This window comes from Archocentrus centrarchus, chromosome 19 (assembly GCF_007364275.1).
Source record: "Archocentrus centrarchus isolate MPI-CPG fArcCen1 chromosome 19, fArcCen1, whole genome shotgun sequence".
Lineage (NCBI taxonomy): Eukaryota > Metazoa > Chordata > Actinopteri > Cichliformes > Cichlidae > Archocentrus > Archocentrus centrarchus.
In genome coordinates, this window is record NC_044364.1 from 10,486,477 (window position 1) to 10,504,900 (window position 18,424).

The 18,424-nt window shown below is 41.1% G+C and overlaps 1 protein-coding gene across 2 annotated transcripts in view; it reads left to right on the forward strand.

Moving 5' to 3' along the window:
• Window positions 1–1,380: 1,380 nt before the first annotated feature.
• Window positions 1,381–18,424, forward strand: part of erbb2 (erb-b2 receptor tyrosine kinase 2) — a 29,387-nt gene continuing 12,343 nt past the window's right edge. For both annotated transcript variants that reach the window (XR_004021479.1, XM_030754954.1), the window contains exons 1-9: window positions 1,381–1,611; window positions 13,036–13,187; window positions 13,284–13,464; window positions 13,664–13,804; window positions 15,539–15,604; window positions 15,697–15,812; window positions 15,930–16,071; window positions 16,207–16,335; window positions 17,982–18,123. Coding sequence is in view for 1 of the 2 variants with exons in the window: in XM_030754954.1 (XP_030610814.1) it covers window positions 1,476–1,611; window positions 13,036–13,187; window positions 13,284–13,464; window positions 13,664–13,804; window positions 15,539–15,604; window positions 15,697–15,812; window positions 15,930–16,071; window positions 16,207–16,335; window positions 17,982–18,123 (1,205 nt within the window). In the remaining variant the exon portion in view is untranslated. The remainder of the gene's footprint in view (window positions 1,612–13,035; window positions 13,188–13,283; window positions 13,465–13,663; window positions 13,805–15,538; window positions 15,605–15,696; window positions 15,813–15,929; window positions 16,072–16,206; window positions 16,336–17,981; window positions 18,124–18,424) is intronic.

Sequence of the window (18,424 nt, forward strand, 5' to 3'; positions counted from 1 at the left end):
GGCAACCTAAAAAATGTGACACTTTGCAAAAATAAATAGATCAATATCATATTGTCTTATAGGTAGCCCTGCAGGACTAATAAACTAATAAACTTTTGATATCTCCTAAATGTAAAAAAAAAAATCATTCTTCTGCTGCAAAGTTCAGAACTACAGTACAATTCTTTAGTTTTATGTACTCACACTGTTAGTACTGATGTGTTCAAAACAACACATTTAATTGTGTTGTTTTGAAATTCTGAAATGAAATTTTTTTACGCATTGTTTTGTAGTTTTTACACGTTGTGCTAAAATTCACACAAAATCTGTTACATGCATAACAACATATTTTTTCCTTTGCTACATTTCAGATCATTTTTGTGTAACTGCTTTTGGCATTTAACTGTTCAACTAACACGTTTTAGAACTTCCACAAAATAAAATTAAGCTAAAATTAATTACATTTGATTTTGGTAATTATGCATTTATTACAGTTATTATTAGCTGTCATGTTATTCATTCAGAAATGCATTTAATACTGCATATCAGTTTTGTAAAATATTATGTTACTGGGATAAATGTTATGTGGTATTTTCTATTTTTTTTCTGTATTTTTGAACCATACATTGAATTTGACCGTTTACAGAAATGCCCATACACAGAAAATTGCCAAACATTTTCTGTGTTTTATGCATGTTTTTCTTAACTGTGTAACTTAGTACTTTACTTGAGTAGAGGTTGATGTACTTATACTTTAACTATTTCAATGTTATGCTTCTTTCTGTTTCTACTCTGCTGTATTTTGGATGCAAATATTTTAAAGCTTATTATTTTGTACTTATTATTTTGTAGATAAATTGCATTATTATAGATCTGCCATGGCGCCTGCCTCAGAGTCCTATATTTGGGTCCTGAACCTGCTTACCATGACAAGATCAAGTTATTCAACAATATAGAAGTAATTAAAATGATCCTCAGCTGCAACATTAAAGTGATATACACTGTTATAGCCAGTTTTACTTTTTCCTTTACTTGCAAGTGATAGTAGGGATACTGAAATAAGCACGTTTGTATATTTAGAGACTATGCCATTTTTCAGTGAGTAGGGGTGATGAGAGAGAGGAGTAGGCTAAATACTTTTTTAGACCTGTTGTATGTTCTGAGACAGTAAAGGGACTAATGTGTCTTCCGGCATTTGTTCCTCATATTTGACGCTTTGATCCACCGCTGTTTAAGTTTTGAAGGTGATTTTTAGGCATTAATGATATGAGAAACAACTAGGATGAATTGCGTTAGGTTGGATAAGTCAGACTGGAGTGAGGGCGGGTTGACTCAACCTGCCACTCCCCGTTCAGGCCTTCACGGGAGCGCGCCCCCGTTTCTGCGCGCTGTTACGCGTTTACTACCAACAGGCAGCGAATTCATGAGAGGAAGTGACTGAGATTGGGAGACGAGCAACAACTCCACACGGTTCCAGAAACGACAGTTAACACTAAATGAGATGCAAAAACTTAATCTCTGTGCGCTTCAAATGGACTAGAAGCGCCGGGTCTCGGCAGATGGAGGCGGCGAGAAGTTTGGTGTTTGTCGCGGCCGTGCTGCTCGGAGTGACGGGCGCTTTGGGCAGAGAAGGTGGGTAACTTTCAGCGCTTTTCCCGGTCTGTAATGCCTCCACCGTCGGCAAAATAGACACGCGGCGCGTTAGGAAGACGACAGAGTGTGCTGGTGGTTATTTCAGGAAATGTTGGAGCTTCTTTCTGGTCCGGAGGACTACATTCCTCCGTGTCTCCGCAGCCTGGTTCTCTCAGTCCTCCTGGGATTTATGAAGCGCTGATTAGTAGGAAAAAAAATCACACCTGTCACAAAGCAGCCTCGCACTAGATTTACAGTAGGGACTAAAAAATATATAAAAAAATAAAATAAAATCTTCCGTCTTGCAACATGAAACACGTTTATTTGCTGAGATAAACACACCGTAGAAACTCTCACAGGTAAGAAATATGAGAACCTGCTTTGCAGCTTTGCGACACAACTGACTTGTGCACTTAAGGCGGACGTTTCGCCGCTTCGCTGTAAACAAAAACAAAACACTAACAGGCAGTGCATTGTGGGCCAAGGATCATGACGATGTCAATTATTCACTCCTGGCTCTAAAGGGGACATTGTGTGATAGAGGGGGCCACTTGTCACACTTCGAGCTTGAGCGCATGCCAGTAAAACGAGAGCTAACTGAAAGTGTGTTCAGGGATATCAATAAGCATAGCCGGCTGATTTTAAAAGCCATTTTTATTGGCATTCACTAAAGGCAAAAACAATCTGAACCCAATAACAGCATTTATCCTGCATTGCAGACTTTATTGACATCCAGCTGCTGGCTTTTATCGATGTGCACAGTTAGAAATTAAAAGCCTGCTGAGAGTGGAGGCCTTCACGTAGCTTTGTAAAGGAGGAATTAAATGAAAGAGCCTCTTTTGGGTTTGTTATTCAAGTCCTCTTCATGACTAAAATGAATAATCTAAGTACAAACAACTGTCTGTTTTATTAGCTGCCCTCGCCACCATCACACACACAAGCACACACGTAAACAAAGCCTATAGTCACAGGTGAAGTGTTTTTCAAATATGACTGCATTGTTGGTGGGAACTGGTTGGTGCACTTTACTCAATCTGTGGAGCATCAGTTCGGTGAGAGCGCGCTGACTGGTCCCAGAGTTAAGCAGCACATTAAGTGGATGAATCTCAGCAGTCTTACTTTCAGTTATGAAGCATTAGAGACAAACTCTTATGCCTTCCGTGTGTGTGTGTGTGAGTGTGAGTGTTCAGTAGCCTTTGTATCCATAGAGTTCATGTCCTTGTCACACTCCAGTGCACCCACTGGGTGAAACTCACTGTGCAGTGATTAAGTCCTACTGAACTGGCCCCGGTGGCAGGATAACTCAGCCCGCTGTGACTCACCAGTCTAGACTGCGTGTTAGTGATCTAACGCACCCCAAGCTGAGAGAGGGACCACCAGCAGGGCATCGTTACCATCCTTCGAGGAGACTTTCAACCCCTTCTTCTGTGGTTTCCTTTTGTTTGACTTCTCTTTAGCATACATTTAGAGTAGAAAGGAACAAACCCCAGAGGAAATCTAAACTCTCAGTATTTAATGATCTCAGCTGCCTTGTTTGCGTTTAATAGAATGACATCATGGTGAAATAATTAAGATAAGACCTGTTATTTCCATTATTGATTAACTTGCTGATTTATTTTCCCATAATTAATGAAAGGTTTGTAACAGTGATACTCAACTTGTGGCCCTCAGGACAAATCAGGCCCAGTATAGGGTGCCGGCTGGCTTCTCAATAAAACCAAAGAGGTTGCAGCTATTTTTAATGCAGTGTAAACTTTCAAACCATTTGTAACTAAAATGCAGTGGCACCTTGTGAATTATTTATCTATGATATGAGCCGAGTGTCCTTCCACCAAGGCCCTTAATTTAAAAATGTGATTTAAAAGAAAGAAGTTTGCTCTCTTTACTGCTTATTCATTTGTTCTGATAATTATTGTTTATTAATTGACCTTTGGTTTGATGCTATTTTTGTGAAAGTGCCCCCCCGGGTAAAGCACATTAAGTATCCCTTGTCTACAGGATGTTAGAAGTAAAGGGTAAAAATGGCCTTTTCAAACCCTAAATCCCATACTTGTGTTGTATTTTCATTATAATAAAAACAAAAACTAGAATGTATTTTTTTTTTTAAAAAAAAAGCTGATACTACCTCTCTTTACGCGATCATTTTTTTCTAAAAATGATTGCTATTTCATTTTCTGTGCATTGTAAAATAAAGAGTTAATTAACGAGATCATTGAAATGATTTAAAACTAATTAAAATCTAGCAGAAAAATTGCCAATTACAAACCTAAAAGAGCATTTGGAGTATTATCCCCAATGGAGCATTGCAGAGTATAAACATATTTTGCAGTGCTGTATGCCAGAGGGTGACAGATCAAAGGAAAAACCTGAATGTGTGTGTGTGAAGAAAACACTAATTCAAATGCTGCCACAGAGGTGCACCGTATGGTCCAATTTAGCAGTTGAGATCCATTCACATTCTGTGCTTTTCACTGAGGGTTCATACACAGATTGCAAAGACTGTTCAGTTGGTGCAATGTTTTACTCAGATCAGTGATTAAAGTGGTGTCTGCATTTAGATCGGTGGGAATGACATGAATAAGAAAGGTCAGACATTGTCACCGATTGTCCACACTGATGCTGTAATGTTACTGCACTAGTGCAACATGTAAATAAAACGAGGAGCATCTCTTTCTTCAGTTGACTGAGACGTCATCGTGAGCAGACTTTGGATAGTTACTCAGTAATATAGTAGGGATGCAGGGTATAAACTCCTCATTGCAAAGATGAATTAAATTGAGAGATCAGTTGTGTAAACACCTTAGACACTGGTCTACAGCGATGTGGTAAAGGTCATATGGTCACAGGAGTCCTCCTTTTTCATATTCTCAACAGGTGGCAGGGTGCATGTGTAGTGTACGCTCAGACCTGAATATCTCACCCATGGCTCTGTGATGCTGAGGGGGCATCTTGCTGGCATGGTTTGAGCCCACTTTCCACATTAGAAAGAATGGTCAATGCAAAGCAGTGTGAGCTTTATCCAGTGGAAAAGCAGGAGAAAGTCCTGACGGGAATGGTCTCTTCCAGGATGAAAATGCCTACATCCATAAGGCATGAGGGGTCACTGGATAGCTTTATTCAGTCTATTTCTGTCTGTGTAGCTGCCCGCACAGAGTGAAAATTCTGCACCTGGAACTTTTTTGGCAGAGCACCAGCTGTTGTCTATCAGCTACAGAATACTGTCAGGGTTAGCTTTAAGCTACAGGCTTTTCCCTACATTGGCAAAACTTGGCTAAACATCTTCTTTTAGCTATGTTAAGAGTTCTTAAATGCTCTGGACAAGGAGTGTAACATGTTGATCCAAACAAGTGGGGATTGGCATGCGTTAGAAGAATAGACCACTCTGTTCAGATTGTCTTTGCCAGACCATCAGCTTCTCTGTCAGAACTACGTGTTCCCTTTGGGGTTGCATCAGGAAGGGATTCTGACATATAAAACCAAAACCAAAACAAACAAACTGCCAGATCAAACATGTGGAACTACCTGCTGTGGTGACCCCTTGTGAATAAAGGAGCTGCTTTAGCTGGATTTTGTTTCCTTGAGCCTATGGAGAAGATTCTGGACTGACGGTTTAGACAGCACTCTCCACCACCATCAGCAATGCAAAAAAATGAATAAAAAAAAAAAAAAAGAGGTAATGTGTTTGTTTTTTTGTGGGGTGGGGGGTGATGCTTGAACGCTCCACCAGTTTTACTGAGGTTCTGGGAGAGTTGAGCCAAGGTGCACCGAAACTGTGATGGTGACTTTTCCTTTAATTTGTCACTAATTCACAACAAAGAGCAACTCAGTGCTGCATAGTAAGGTATACAGTGTATTGCTAATGAAATAGATTGCAGTAAAACTTACAGCTATCCAGCTTCAGTCTGGACAGTATATATGTATTTTATCAATCACTGTAATCCTATCATGGATTTTCAATAACAGGAATTATGACTTAGCCTGTTATTCTAAAATAATAGCAGAAATTGAGCTGACGTTATTTTTACATGAGTTTTGACTCCCACCACCTTAATGCAGCTTCCTAATGCTGACTCCTTCCTTTTGACTTTGGATGCAGATGCATTCAAAACTGGGATTAATATGTAGAAAGAAGTCAGGAGACTTTCAGATGTGCTGGTGTTTTTGGTGATCGTAGTCTGTGACAGGAGTTCATGGCTCCAGTACAGTACAAATCCTGTTCTGCTTGTCTGTTGAGCAATACCTGTTTTTTTCTTTCTTAGAGTGAAGAGGTAGAAAGAATGTGTTCTGGGAGGTTGGGAGAAATGTGAAGTTTATGCAAGACACGTTGCTAGGATTAGGGCAGCGGTACAATCAGCGCTGCCGTGTGAAAATCTGAGGGTTAATAAACGCAGAGCGAAAGTCCTGCTGGATCAGCTCGTTCTGTTTGTGGAGCTTTGGAGGATCTAGCCCATCAGAGGAGAGCCAATTGTTCCGGTGTGTCACGCGGCAGGCTTTTCCACCGTGATTCAGTCCAAGTCCTGCAGCAGCATTGCGTTTGTATCTGTCACTGTACACACACTAGTAAACACACACTGGTAAACACACACACGCACTCCACACACTCCCTGTGCTAACTGGCACTCTGCCACGCACAGGTGTGGCTTTAAGCTGGCTTTCAGTTTTCGGTCTCAAGCAGCCCATTTGTACAAACACAGGCACAGTCAGCTTACAGACACTGCAAACTCTCTGGAAGCCAGATCCAGATCAAATCAGGAGTCATTTCTTCCACACTGGCATTACCTGTCAGTACTTGATGCTCTTTCACGTTTGGTGACGTTTCCTGAGAGCTGAAACAAGTGTAATTAGTCGATCAATGCTCAAACTTTAAATATCTTACAGTTCAAGTTTTTAAAGCTCTTTTGACTGTGTGAAAGTATTTATATTGGTTGGCCATATGCACTTGTAAGTCCTACAATATCTTACTGCATTCATTTAGTCATTTAGTTTGTGCTATTCTGCAGAGAGAGTGTGACAGTACTTTGTGTTTAACAGGAATGCCACGCACTGTGTGTTGTAACAGGGACTGGACGATCAACTTTCTGTTCAGTTATCATCACCTGATTCATCAGTTCAGCAGTGTTATCTTTTTATGTGACAGCCTTGGCTTGGGGGGGCACTGTGCTTTCCGTCTGTCCATCTGTGCGCACGTCACTCTGTGGCATTCTTGAGGAACTGATAACTCTTTGAGGAAGTTTCTTTAAACTGGGCACAAAGTTCGCTTGGACTCAAGGATGTACTGATTAGAATATGGCAGTCAAAGGTCACTGTGATCCCAGAAAACATGCTTTTTTTTCCGGTTGTAACTCAGAAACAAATGTGCACAGTGATATGTTATAACCAAAGGATCAAAAGTGACATAATGTTCTCCATATGATAAATATCCTTCAAGTCATCACTGCATTCGTGTTAAGTGTTGATAGACATGGACATAAACTGTTATTTGACTGGTTTGCTAAGGCATACCAGAAGCCTCAAAGTGGTTATTCTAGTTTTGTAAAGTCAGAATTGGTAAACAAGCTTCTACTACTGTGCTTAAACTACTAGTGAAGTTAAATCTGAAGTAAACAACATATAAAAGATTGAAAAGAAGTTGTTGTTATCATATCTGAAGGTAAAACTGTTTGGCTCTTGAGGGCTTGAAGTTAAATATGGAGATAACATTATGAGGTAAACTTTCCTCAGAGGCACTGATAGAGAGAAAATCAAGCCTAGCCTATTTTCACACCTTGCCACAGAACAGCTTGCACATGTAAATGGACTGTCAGGCTATGATTTTTGAAAAGTTAATGCCAACTATTCCGAATATTTTCTGAAATATGTGCATTTTTTTTTTCACTTTTCATAACTGGGTGGACTGTGTTTGACAGACTCCAGCAGAATCCAACATTCACATCCAGATAACATAACAAGAAGAGAAGCAGGACTTGAAACATTCTCATTTAAACACTCTCTCTTTACAGAGCTAATTCCACCACTTTTCACATGTATGAATGTGAAGCATGGTTTTCCAGTAGATCTGATTTTTAAAACTGCTGACTGATCATCTACAGAGGAACGGTTTATTTGAAGAGTTTCAATCAGATTTCAGAATTTGTCACAGTACAGAAACAGCATTAGTGAAGGTTACAAGTGATCTTCTTATGGCCTCTGGCTGTGGACTCATCTCTGTGCTTGTCCTGCTAGACCTCAATGCAGCGTTTGATACTGTTGACCATAATATTTTATTACAGAGATTAGAGCATGCCATAGGCATTAAAGGTACTACGCTGCAGTGGTTTGAAACATATTTATCTAATAGACTCCAATTTGTTCATGTAAATGGGGAGTTTTCTTCATGCACTAAGGTTAATTATGGAGTTCCACACTATATTGCCAAAAGTATTTGCTTGTCTGCCTTCACACACATATGAACTTGAGTGATATCCTATTCTTAATCCATAAGGTTTAATATGATGTCAGCACACCCTTTGCAGCTATAACAGCTTCAACTCTTCTGGGAAGGCTTTCCACAAGGTTTAGGAGTGTGGTCAGAAATTCCCATAAACATTCTTCCAGAAGCGCGATGACGAGAAGACCTGGTTCACGGTCTTCACTCTAATTCATTGCAAAGGTGTTCTGTCAGGTTATCTGTGCAGACCAATCAAGTTCTTCCACACCAAACACACTTATCCATGTCTTTACAGACCTTGCTTTGTGTACTGGTGCTGAGTCATGTTGGAACAGGAAGGGGCCATCCCCAAACTGTTCCCACAAAGTTGGGACCACCTCTGTTCTGTGGAACCAGCTCCCAGTTTGGACTGGGGAGACAGACACCCTCTCTATTTTTAAGATTAGGCTTAAAACTTTCCTTTTTGATAAAGTTTATAGTTAGGGCTGTATCAGGTGACTCTGAACCCTCCCTTAGTTATGCTGCAATAGGCCTAGGCTGCTGGGGGGGGTTCCCATGATGGACTGAGCGTTTCATCTTCACTCACCTCTTTTCACACATTCTGTGTTTATGCACCACTCTGCATTTAATCATTAGTTATTATTAATCTGGGCACTGTTAGCACTGCTGCCTTTCAGCGAGAAGGTCTGGGTTCAAATCCACATTGGCCCGGGCCTTTCTGTGTGGAGTTTGTATGTTTGCATGTCTGCATGGGTTTTCTCCGGGTTCTCCGGTTTCCTCCCACAGTCCAAAGACATGCAGTTAGTGGGGTTAATCAGGGATTCCAAATTGCCCATAGGTGTGAATGTGAGTGTGACTGGTTGTTCTTTTTCAGAAATAGTAGAAGAAGTTGCGATTTATGATGCAAACAAATGCTACTGTCTGGATTTCTCCTTTTTATCAGCACCTTACTGCGTGCCACAAGTTTCAGTTTCATGCCTCTCTCGCATTTGTGACTTTTTTTTTGTCATTTTTCTTTTTCGAATGGACGTGCATTGAGTTCTCATTGCGCTGATGTAACAGACATGCGCAGTAAGGATAATGTCACCCCAAACATTGTAAGAAGTGCTTACACACACACTTATCCTTTTAACGATTGGTATAACCCACCTGTCTCAATTAGAAGGGAATTTTGATCTGAAGGAGCCTGATCCGGTCAGAATCTTCTCATTGGCATGTTCATGTGAAGCATTTTTATTCCCATCAGGCTTTTAATCTGATTACTTGCATCCACTTAAACATGGCAAGTGACTCATCAGTGAGCGGCATCATTCATTGTGTCCTGTTTATCTTTATAGGAAAAAAATGGCTGTCTGGTGTGGCGATGTGATGATTTTTTTCTTACCCTTTTGAGAATAACTGATAAGCAAATTTTGCAATTTTCACACTTCTCAAATAGTCAGTGGTTCCTCTCCTCTGCTCCTCTGGTGTGTGTGTTTGCGCGCGTGTGTAGGTGTGTGTGCCTGTGTGTGCGTGTCACTCACCGGGCACTTCATTACACCTTGCTAGTACCAGGTTGGACTACCTTTTGCCTTCAGAGCTGCCTTCATTCTTCCTGGCATAGATTCAACAAGGTGCTGGAAATATTCCTCAGAGATTTTTGTCCATATTGACATGATAGCATGACACAGTTCCTGCAGGATTGTAGCTGCACATCTAATGACATGAACTTCTTTCACCACCACATCACAAATGGATTGGGATCTGGTGGCTCTGGAGGCCATTTGAGTACAATGTACTCATTGTCATGGCATGATTTGAGCTTTGAGACTTTGTGTTATCCTGCTGGAAGCAGCCATCAGATGATGGATCCACTGTGGTCAGCAACAATCCTCAGCTAGACTTTGGTGTTTAAATGATGCTTAAGAGGCTCAAAGAAAATGTCCCCACACCATTACTCCACCACCAGGAGCCTGAAGTGGTGAAGCAAGGTTGCTGCTTCTATTGTCCAGTTCTGGTGAGCCCCAGGGAATTGTAGCCTCAGTTTCCTGTTCATAGCTGACAGCAGTGGCACATGGTGCGGTCTTCTGCTTCAAGGTTGGATATGTTATGTGTTCAAAGATGCTCTTCTGCATACCTTGGGTGTAACAAGTGGTTATTTGAGTTACTGTTGTCTTCCTATCAGCTTGAAGCAGCCTGACCTCTAACATCAGCACGGCACTTTTGCCACTGGATATTTTCTTTCTAAATCCTAGTGATGGTTGCGTGAGGAAAATCCCAGTAGATCATTATGTAAAAAAGTAACTTGCTTATGGAATATTCAAGTAACTTTAAGGGGCGACATTAATTAATAATAGCACAATTGAAGCTACAGTTTCCATTATGCATATGTAAGAGGGTGCAGTTCAGCAAAAGCATGTTTTAAATAAATTTCTCTGTGCACAGATTTGTGTTCTAAATTCTTCTTTAAATGTTATGGGCAGATGCATTAGTGACACCATGTACTTATCCAAAAATAGCGGAGTTGAGGTTTCCACAGCTCAAATGCAGTGCAGCTGCTGCTCTTTTAACAACAGAACTAATTAGAAATATCCGGCGAGTAATTATGTAGCAGCACTACAGATTGTGTCCAAAATGCATCAAAAGCTGTCTGCACGTCTTCACTAGTGAGTGAGGGAGTGAACAAGTGGGCAAGTGGACTGAAATATGGGGAAATCTATATTTGTGAACTTTGAATCAAGTTCATTTTCTTGCCGCTGTGATATTGTCAGAACAATGAATGTGGCTGCCCTTAATTCATACTTAAAAGATTGTGAGTACGGTCAAAATTCAGAGGAACAGGCAGGAAAGTAGAAACACTTCCCTCACTGTTGTTCTTCACTACCAAAACACCAGAGCAGTGAAAGTTTCCAGTGGCAAATTGCCATTACATGCTGTGCAGCAGTCAGCACTAATGAACGTAACTACGTGTGTTTGTGTGAGGTCCTTTTTGCATCATGCGACTCAGCGTGCAGTCACCTTGTGAACTGGAAGGTCAGGGGTCACCCTAACTTTGATCAAGACTTGGATGTGTTGCTCACCCCATCCCCCTCTTTTACTTGTGAAATCCATAAATATGTGTGTCATCTTTTAGATATGCTGACACACACCTTTATATTAAATTACTCTTCCCAGAGGTTGAATGCAGTTGAGCAACAACTCAGACTCTGAGAGAATTTGAACGACAGAAGTGAGCAGAGCGGATGTGCTGTAAACCTTTGAAGATGCAGTGAGTGAATTTCACATGGGGAAAATAGGGATAGTTTCTTGACAGTAGGAAGGCTGAGTAATGTGAGTGATACAAGAGAGAGTATTTTAGGCTGGGAGGTTGGAGGCAGCTCCTCACAAGTCCACGCACACACAGACGTTGCTGAGAGACTTTTGGAGAGCAAACAATGAGGGAATAAAAGGAGAGGAAGCTGAGGACAGGCTTTACGCACACTTTTTAGAAATGGAAAATGTGCTCGGTTGAGCTCTCTGTTACAGCACATTTCCCTAATCCCCAGAGCTAGAGATGACCAGCTTTTGTGTGTTTTGTGTGACTCTCAGGGAGTCTGTTTCTGTTTAGATATTCTTTCTTATTAAGAAATGATTAAAATGTTAGAGAATGAGAGCACATCTCCACTCTTGGCTTGACTTTTAAAACTATTTTCCATGATGGCATTATTGAAGGAGTCAGTGATTAGTCATTTGATTTGTTATTTGACACAAGCTGCAGCGGCTGGGTGTGTATTTTTGGCAGCCACACGGTTAATCATAGACATATTTACCACAGTAGCTTGCTGTCAGATTTTAATGCGGCCCTTAGTAATGCTTCAGTACTTCTTAGCCGAGTTGCGGGAGCTGTAATATGGGTCAAGTTCTGTGTGCTCTGCCATCTCCTGGAAACTTTACGCGTGGCAGGCGCGCACACAATAAGACGTATCTCCTGAAGTTTGTCGGGAACCTCACTGCATCATGAAAATCGGCCTTCTCCTGCCTGCCAGTGCTTCCTGTTCTTCCTGTGATGTGTCTGCTTCTGTCTTTTCCAAAATGGGAGCGAGAGAGAGAGAGAGATGGCTCAGTAGTGAGGGTGAGTAGCTTCACTAAAGAAAAGTGGGTTGCTTATTGAGGGGCTGTTGGAAAGGAGCCAGAGGAAGTCATTTATAACCTCTAGAGAGGAGGGACTGTGCACCGTGTGACTACTTGCTAAGGCATGAGAGCTATGTGCCTGCAAAAGCCCCTGTGAATTGTAATGCTCTATGACCCCCAAATGTAATTCTGTGTGTGACCCACTGAGGGGAATCTGTGCTCTCTGCTGCCAGGGGAAAATATATCATGTATGCTAAGAGACAGGCGGAGGCTGTGCATGTGGCTTATATTTCAGAGTACACATTCAAGGCTACTTGCAAATAGATGGAGTCAAGCTATGTGGAGTCCAATCCTCACATTCATTACCACTTAGGTGTCTACACATATGGAAAAGAAACCAAAAAAAAAGAAATAAGTGTTGAAAATACTTGGATTTGGATGTCCAAAAACTTATAAAGAAATGAGGAGTGACTCAAAGCTTTTGCAGTGTACTGTAAGTCATTTAGTTTTTCTTGCAGGGAGCCCATTTTATACTGAAATATGATGTAAGTAACTGGTATTTGTTTTGTTACATACATCTGTTCATATCTGTTGCACCTGCTTTTGTTTGGTAAGGTGAAATATGTCAGGTAAATGTGGGTTTACAGCAGCTAATTAATATTATCTCTTTCCAGTATTTGTTTCAGTGAAAGTCCTATAATTTACTGCAGTTTTGGGGAAATTGCAAAGTTTAATCACTTCTTTTGTTATGAGAATAAAATGCTGAAGCAAAGTAAATTTTTTGCTTGTGTATGCTCTCATTTGTAGTTGTTGGAAAGAAAATCGGCATTGGCGGGTCACACTTAGAAAGAAGTCGAAATCTGCCAAGAAAATTGCAGTCAGTGCATCTCTGCTTATGTCTCTTGCAGTCTGCCGGGGTACAGACATGAAGCTGGCCCTGCCCTCCAGCCTGGAAAACCACTACGAGACCCTGAGGCTGCTCTATACTGGTTGCCAGGTTGTTCATGGAAACTTGGAGATTACACACATCCATGGAAACCCCGACCTCTCCTTCCTGCAGGTATAGCTTGAATGGAAACACAAAGAAAATGGTCCAGTGGTTTTAGACAACCCACTTGTTTCTTATCTTTCTCTCTCTTCATCTCTTTGTCACCAGGGGATTGTGGAGGTACAGGGTTATGTACTCGTTGCTCATGTTTCAGTGAGCCTGTTGCCCTTGGACAATCTTCGGATCATAAGAGGCAGCCAGCTGTACAACTCCAGCTACGCGCTGGCTGTGCTGGATAACGCCCATGCCGGTCTTGGGTTGAGGACGCTACGGCTTCGTAGCCTCACAGGTCAGAGGTTTTCCTCAAATTCAGCATAATCTGTTGTGACAAGTCTGGGGCTGGGGCTCATTTTATTATTATCAGCTGCCAACTTTAAAACACTGAAGTGTTTCATTGGAAGACTTGTAAGAACAGAGGACCTTTTCATTTGGCATCTGTTATCTACTCTAAGTTTTTGAGTCACTTTTATGTTTTGTCTGTTCTGCAGAGATCCTATTGGGTGCCGTGTATATTTGGGGAAACCCCCAGCTGTGCTTCCCAGACCCCCAGCACATCAATTTGACGGACATCTTGGATGAGCAGAATGGCTACGCCAAGGGACACCAACTGCAGCCTCGGGCTCCTAACTGTGAGCAGCTGACTGACTGTAATAGTTAACAATGTACTGGGTAGCACAGAAGAATTAATTTCAGACTGAGGAAAACGCGTATTAAAAGAAAACTTATTGGTCTCATGGAGGAAGTCTGGAAAACAGATGAATGAGGAGCCATCTTATAATGCATTATCAATACATGCATGAAATTTACACTGTCGTGATGGAATACACACAAATGTGCAATACGACCATGCTGTGTGTGTACATCGGGGCTAATTATCCAATATTAGAATATTAGGATGTTAGTTTAGAGCTGTTAGCCATCTAATATTAGAATTTTCAATTTCCTGTTAATTATGGTTCCCGTTATGATAGACTGGATCTCATAATCATGTTGTCTGACCTCTGGTGATACAGTGGGTTGTAGCTATCATACATCTATCATTGGGGTGGGGGTTCTGCCCTGTGAGGTGTGTTAAACCTCAATTCTGAAAATGTTGGGACACTGTGTAAAATATAAGGAAAAACAATACAATGATTTGCAAATCCCATATTTTATTCACAACAAAACAAAGAAAATATATCAAAGGTTTGAGGAAAATCTAGAAATTTAAGAAAAATATTGAATTTGATGGCAGCAACACATCTCAGGGCCATGTTTACCACTGTGTAGCATCCCCTCTTCTTTGGACTGCAGTCTGTAAACATCTGGGAACTGAGGAGAGCAGCCGTTGGACTTTTGGGAGAGGAATCTTGTCCCGTTCTTGTCTGATATCAGATTCTAGCTGCTCAGCAGTCCTGGGTCTGCTTTGTGGTATTTTTCATTTTACGATGCTCCGAATGTTTTCAGTTGGTGAAAGGTCTGGATTGCAGGCAGGCAGATTCTTCCACTGCAAAGCCATGCTGTTATAATAGATGCAGAATGTTGTTTAGCATTGTCTTGCTGAAATATGCGAGGCCTTCCCTGAAAAAGACGTCTGGATGGGAGCATATGTTGCTCTAAAACCTGTGTATACCTTTCAGAATTGATTATTCCCATCCAGATGTCCAAGCTGCCGGTTCCATAGGCACTGGTGAACCCCTCCAGAACATCAGAGGTGAAGGTTTGCGAACTGCTGAAAAACAAGCTGATGGTCCTGCTCCACTTTAGTCCAGAGTATCCATGCTTTTCAAAAAAGAATTTCAAAGTCTTCACAATTATTCTGAAATTGTTCCACAATTTGTAAACACATTTTTTTTTTACAGATTGGTGAACCTCTTCCCTTCTTTACTTCTGAGAAACCTCTCTAAGATGCTCTTTTTATACCCAATGTTACTGACCTGTTGCCAATTAAACTGAGTTTCTGGCTTTTCTGGCCTTTTGCTCCCCCATTCCAACTTTTTTGAGACATGTTCCTGCCATCAAGTTCAAAATGAGCCAATATTTTTCATGAAATAGTAAAATCTTTTAGTTTAAACTTTTGATATTCTATTGTGAATAAAATATGGGTTTATGAGATTTACAGATGCTTCCATTCTGTTTTTCTTTACATTTTAACACAGGGTCCAGTTTCGGAATTGGGGCTGTAAATCCTAACATGGCCATAAATGGTGGATTTTGGTTTTGGGTGCATTACACGCATTTTTTTTTAGGGTTCGACCTTCCAGCAAACGGCTCTGATCAACTGCAGTGGCTGCACACTCCTGAATCTTTTTCTTTCTTGTAAAATTGTGGCTTAAGTTACTCAGCTTTCCCTGCTTCTTATTGCTGTGTTTCTTCTGGTGCAGGTCCAAGTTGTTCCTCTGCATGTGGGAAAAGATGCTGGGGAGAGACTCCTCAGGACTGCCAGACCCGTGAGTTAAAGTCATGCACACAGACATTTAATATTCTCTAGAAAAAAAATCAGGGGAAGTGTAGCTGAAATGTTGACGTTTTTTGTTTAAAGTGACCCGCTCTAAATGTGCGTCTGGCTGCCAGCGATGTAAAGGTCCTCTACCCAACGACTGCTGTCACCTGCAGTGTGCTGCTGGATGCACGGGACCCAAAGACTCAGACTGTCTGGTAAACAGTCCTGTTGTCCTGTTTGTCATTTATCTGCAGTGTAATCTCCTTGTTGTCAAACAACTTTTTGTGTGTCCCTACTGGAAAAACATGTTTCCTCCTTCCTCCTCTCTAAAGGCTTGTCGTCACTTCAACGACAGTGGTGTGTGTAAAGAAAGCTGTCCTCCACCCACCATCTATGACCCTGCCACCTTTCAGACCCAACCCAACCCAAATATGAAGTTTAACTTTGGAGCCACCTGCGTTAAGACGTGTCCTTGTAAGAACTTACCTTAAAAAACCACTATAGTAGAGTGTGATTAATTGCAACAATCTTCATAGATTTCACTATTCCTAATTGACTTTTTTTTTTTTCCTGGCACACACTTTGAACATTTTGTCTCCTTCTCTGCAGATAACTATCTGGCGTTGGAAATGGCCTGTACTTTATCTTGTACCCCAGCCAACCAGGAAGTTATCATCACCCAACCAGATGGAACAGAGACGCAGCAGTGTGAAAAGTGTGAAGGAGACTGTCCTAAAGGTGAGGTGGTTGATCTGTTTTCTCTTAGGAAATGAGCATTTGGCTCATTATGTTGTTTACAAACACACACACACACACAGTGTCAGCTTTATTAGATTTACCTGCTCACCTGTTCATGAAGGTAAATACAAACTCAACTTGTAAGCATTTTATGGTTCTAGATTTGAGCAGTCTTTACCCAGCTGAGTTAACTACACAAATTAGTATCAGGTTCAGTAATCTGATCTGCCTGATTGCCCATTGCCATCAGCTTAGCTTGTTAGTTTAGTCATGTTATACTCGGCCTTGGTGCAGCCCTTCACTCATCCACTGTTTGAAAACAAGCTGTTATAGCTCCTCTCGCTTTAAACCAGTCCTTTTTCTGATTCCCTTGTAAATAGATTTGAAGATTTGCACAGCAGGTTGGTCCAGTCTGTGTGCCTGTGATGAGCATATTAGGGATATCAACTCGTACTGACATCATACCAAGCTGGGAGTTAAAAAAAAACAAACAAAAAAAAAAAAACCCTGAGCATTTATAGCAGGCTGAAGCCTGAGCTGGTAAAATTACACTGTACTAGCAGCCTGTCGCAAAAAAAACAGAATTTGTTCTCATTTGTATAGTTTAATCTACAAAAAAATGCCAAAAATAACAATGTGACAGGCATAAAATTGAATTTATGCACAAACAAGGTGATTCCCAAACAGCTATTACTTGAAAACATGGCATGAAGGAGCACAGGATGGTGGCTGTCAAGAAGCTCTTCTTCATGAATGGAAACAGGAAGAAAATACTGAGGAATCAGTGGCAAATGGTCTTATGAAGTGATGAGTTCGTATTTGAAAATTTTGACTCAAAATGTCATCATTATGTATAGAGGAGGTCAGGAGAGAGGGAGAACAGTGAGTGTTTGCAGCCATCTGTAAAACACGGTGGAGTACCATCAGATTTGGATCCATCATGCAACACCATCTGGAAGGCATCTGATTGGCAACAGCTTCATTTTTCAGCATGACAATGATCCCAAACACACTGCCAATGCAGTAAAATCATACCTGGATAGAAAAGCACACAGTGGAACGCTATCAGTCATGCACTGGCCTCCCCAGAGCCCATACTTCAACGTTATTGAAGCAGTGTGGGATCATCTTGAGTGAGAACAGAACAAAAGGCAGCCAACATCCAAAGAAGAGCTTTGAATGTGCTTCAAGAAGCCTGGAGAACTGTTCCTGAAGACTACTTAAAAAATTTACAAGAAAGCTGCCTTAGAGAGTTCAGGATGTGTTGAAGAATAAAGGTGGTCATACCAAATATTTACTTACAAGCTCATTAGAACTGTACAGCCTCTGTTTTTGCCTTACATACTGTATTTCCATGTGTGTCTGCACAAGTTTTCATAAAATGCTTTGCCTATTTCCCATTTTCCCAACAAAATTTAAAGAAATAAGGGGTGACCCAAGACTTGCACACTACTGTATATGACAAAATATGGAATGGCATAACTTGTTTCCTTTAATGCATCTTTAATCTGTTTCCTTCAGCACTGATCATTTCCTAGTCATGTTGTTAGGTGATTATTGTTGTTATAAAGTTCAGTTTAATCAGCAATATTCCTTCACTGAGGTTAATTTCTGCTGTCATTCTGTCTTTCTGGTTGGTGTCATAGCGTGTTACGGCCTGAGTATGGACAACCAGGGTGTCACAGACAACAACAGCATCACCATGGTAACGTCTTCTAATGTGGAGCAGTTCAACAAGTGTAAGAAGATTTTTGGTAGCCTGGCCTTCCGCCCTCAGAGCTTTGCATGGTGAGAGACTCAAGTCAGATCCAACGCTTTCCAAACATGACGATAAAGTGGATAAAGTATGATGTACGATTTAGTAAATACAGTAAGGACCTTATTGCCAGAGAATTAATCTACCAGCAGAGCCACATCCCTCCTATTCAGCACTTCAGATATTTGAGTTTGCAGCAACAGCTTGTACATAGTTCTTTTGCCACCCGAGCCTATCCCCACACACGTAATCAGACCAAGGGGAAAAAAACTCTAATTTCTGATGCTCTAATTTCAGTTTCTACACAAATATTCAGGAGAAGATTCAAATGCT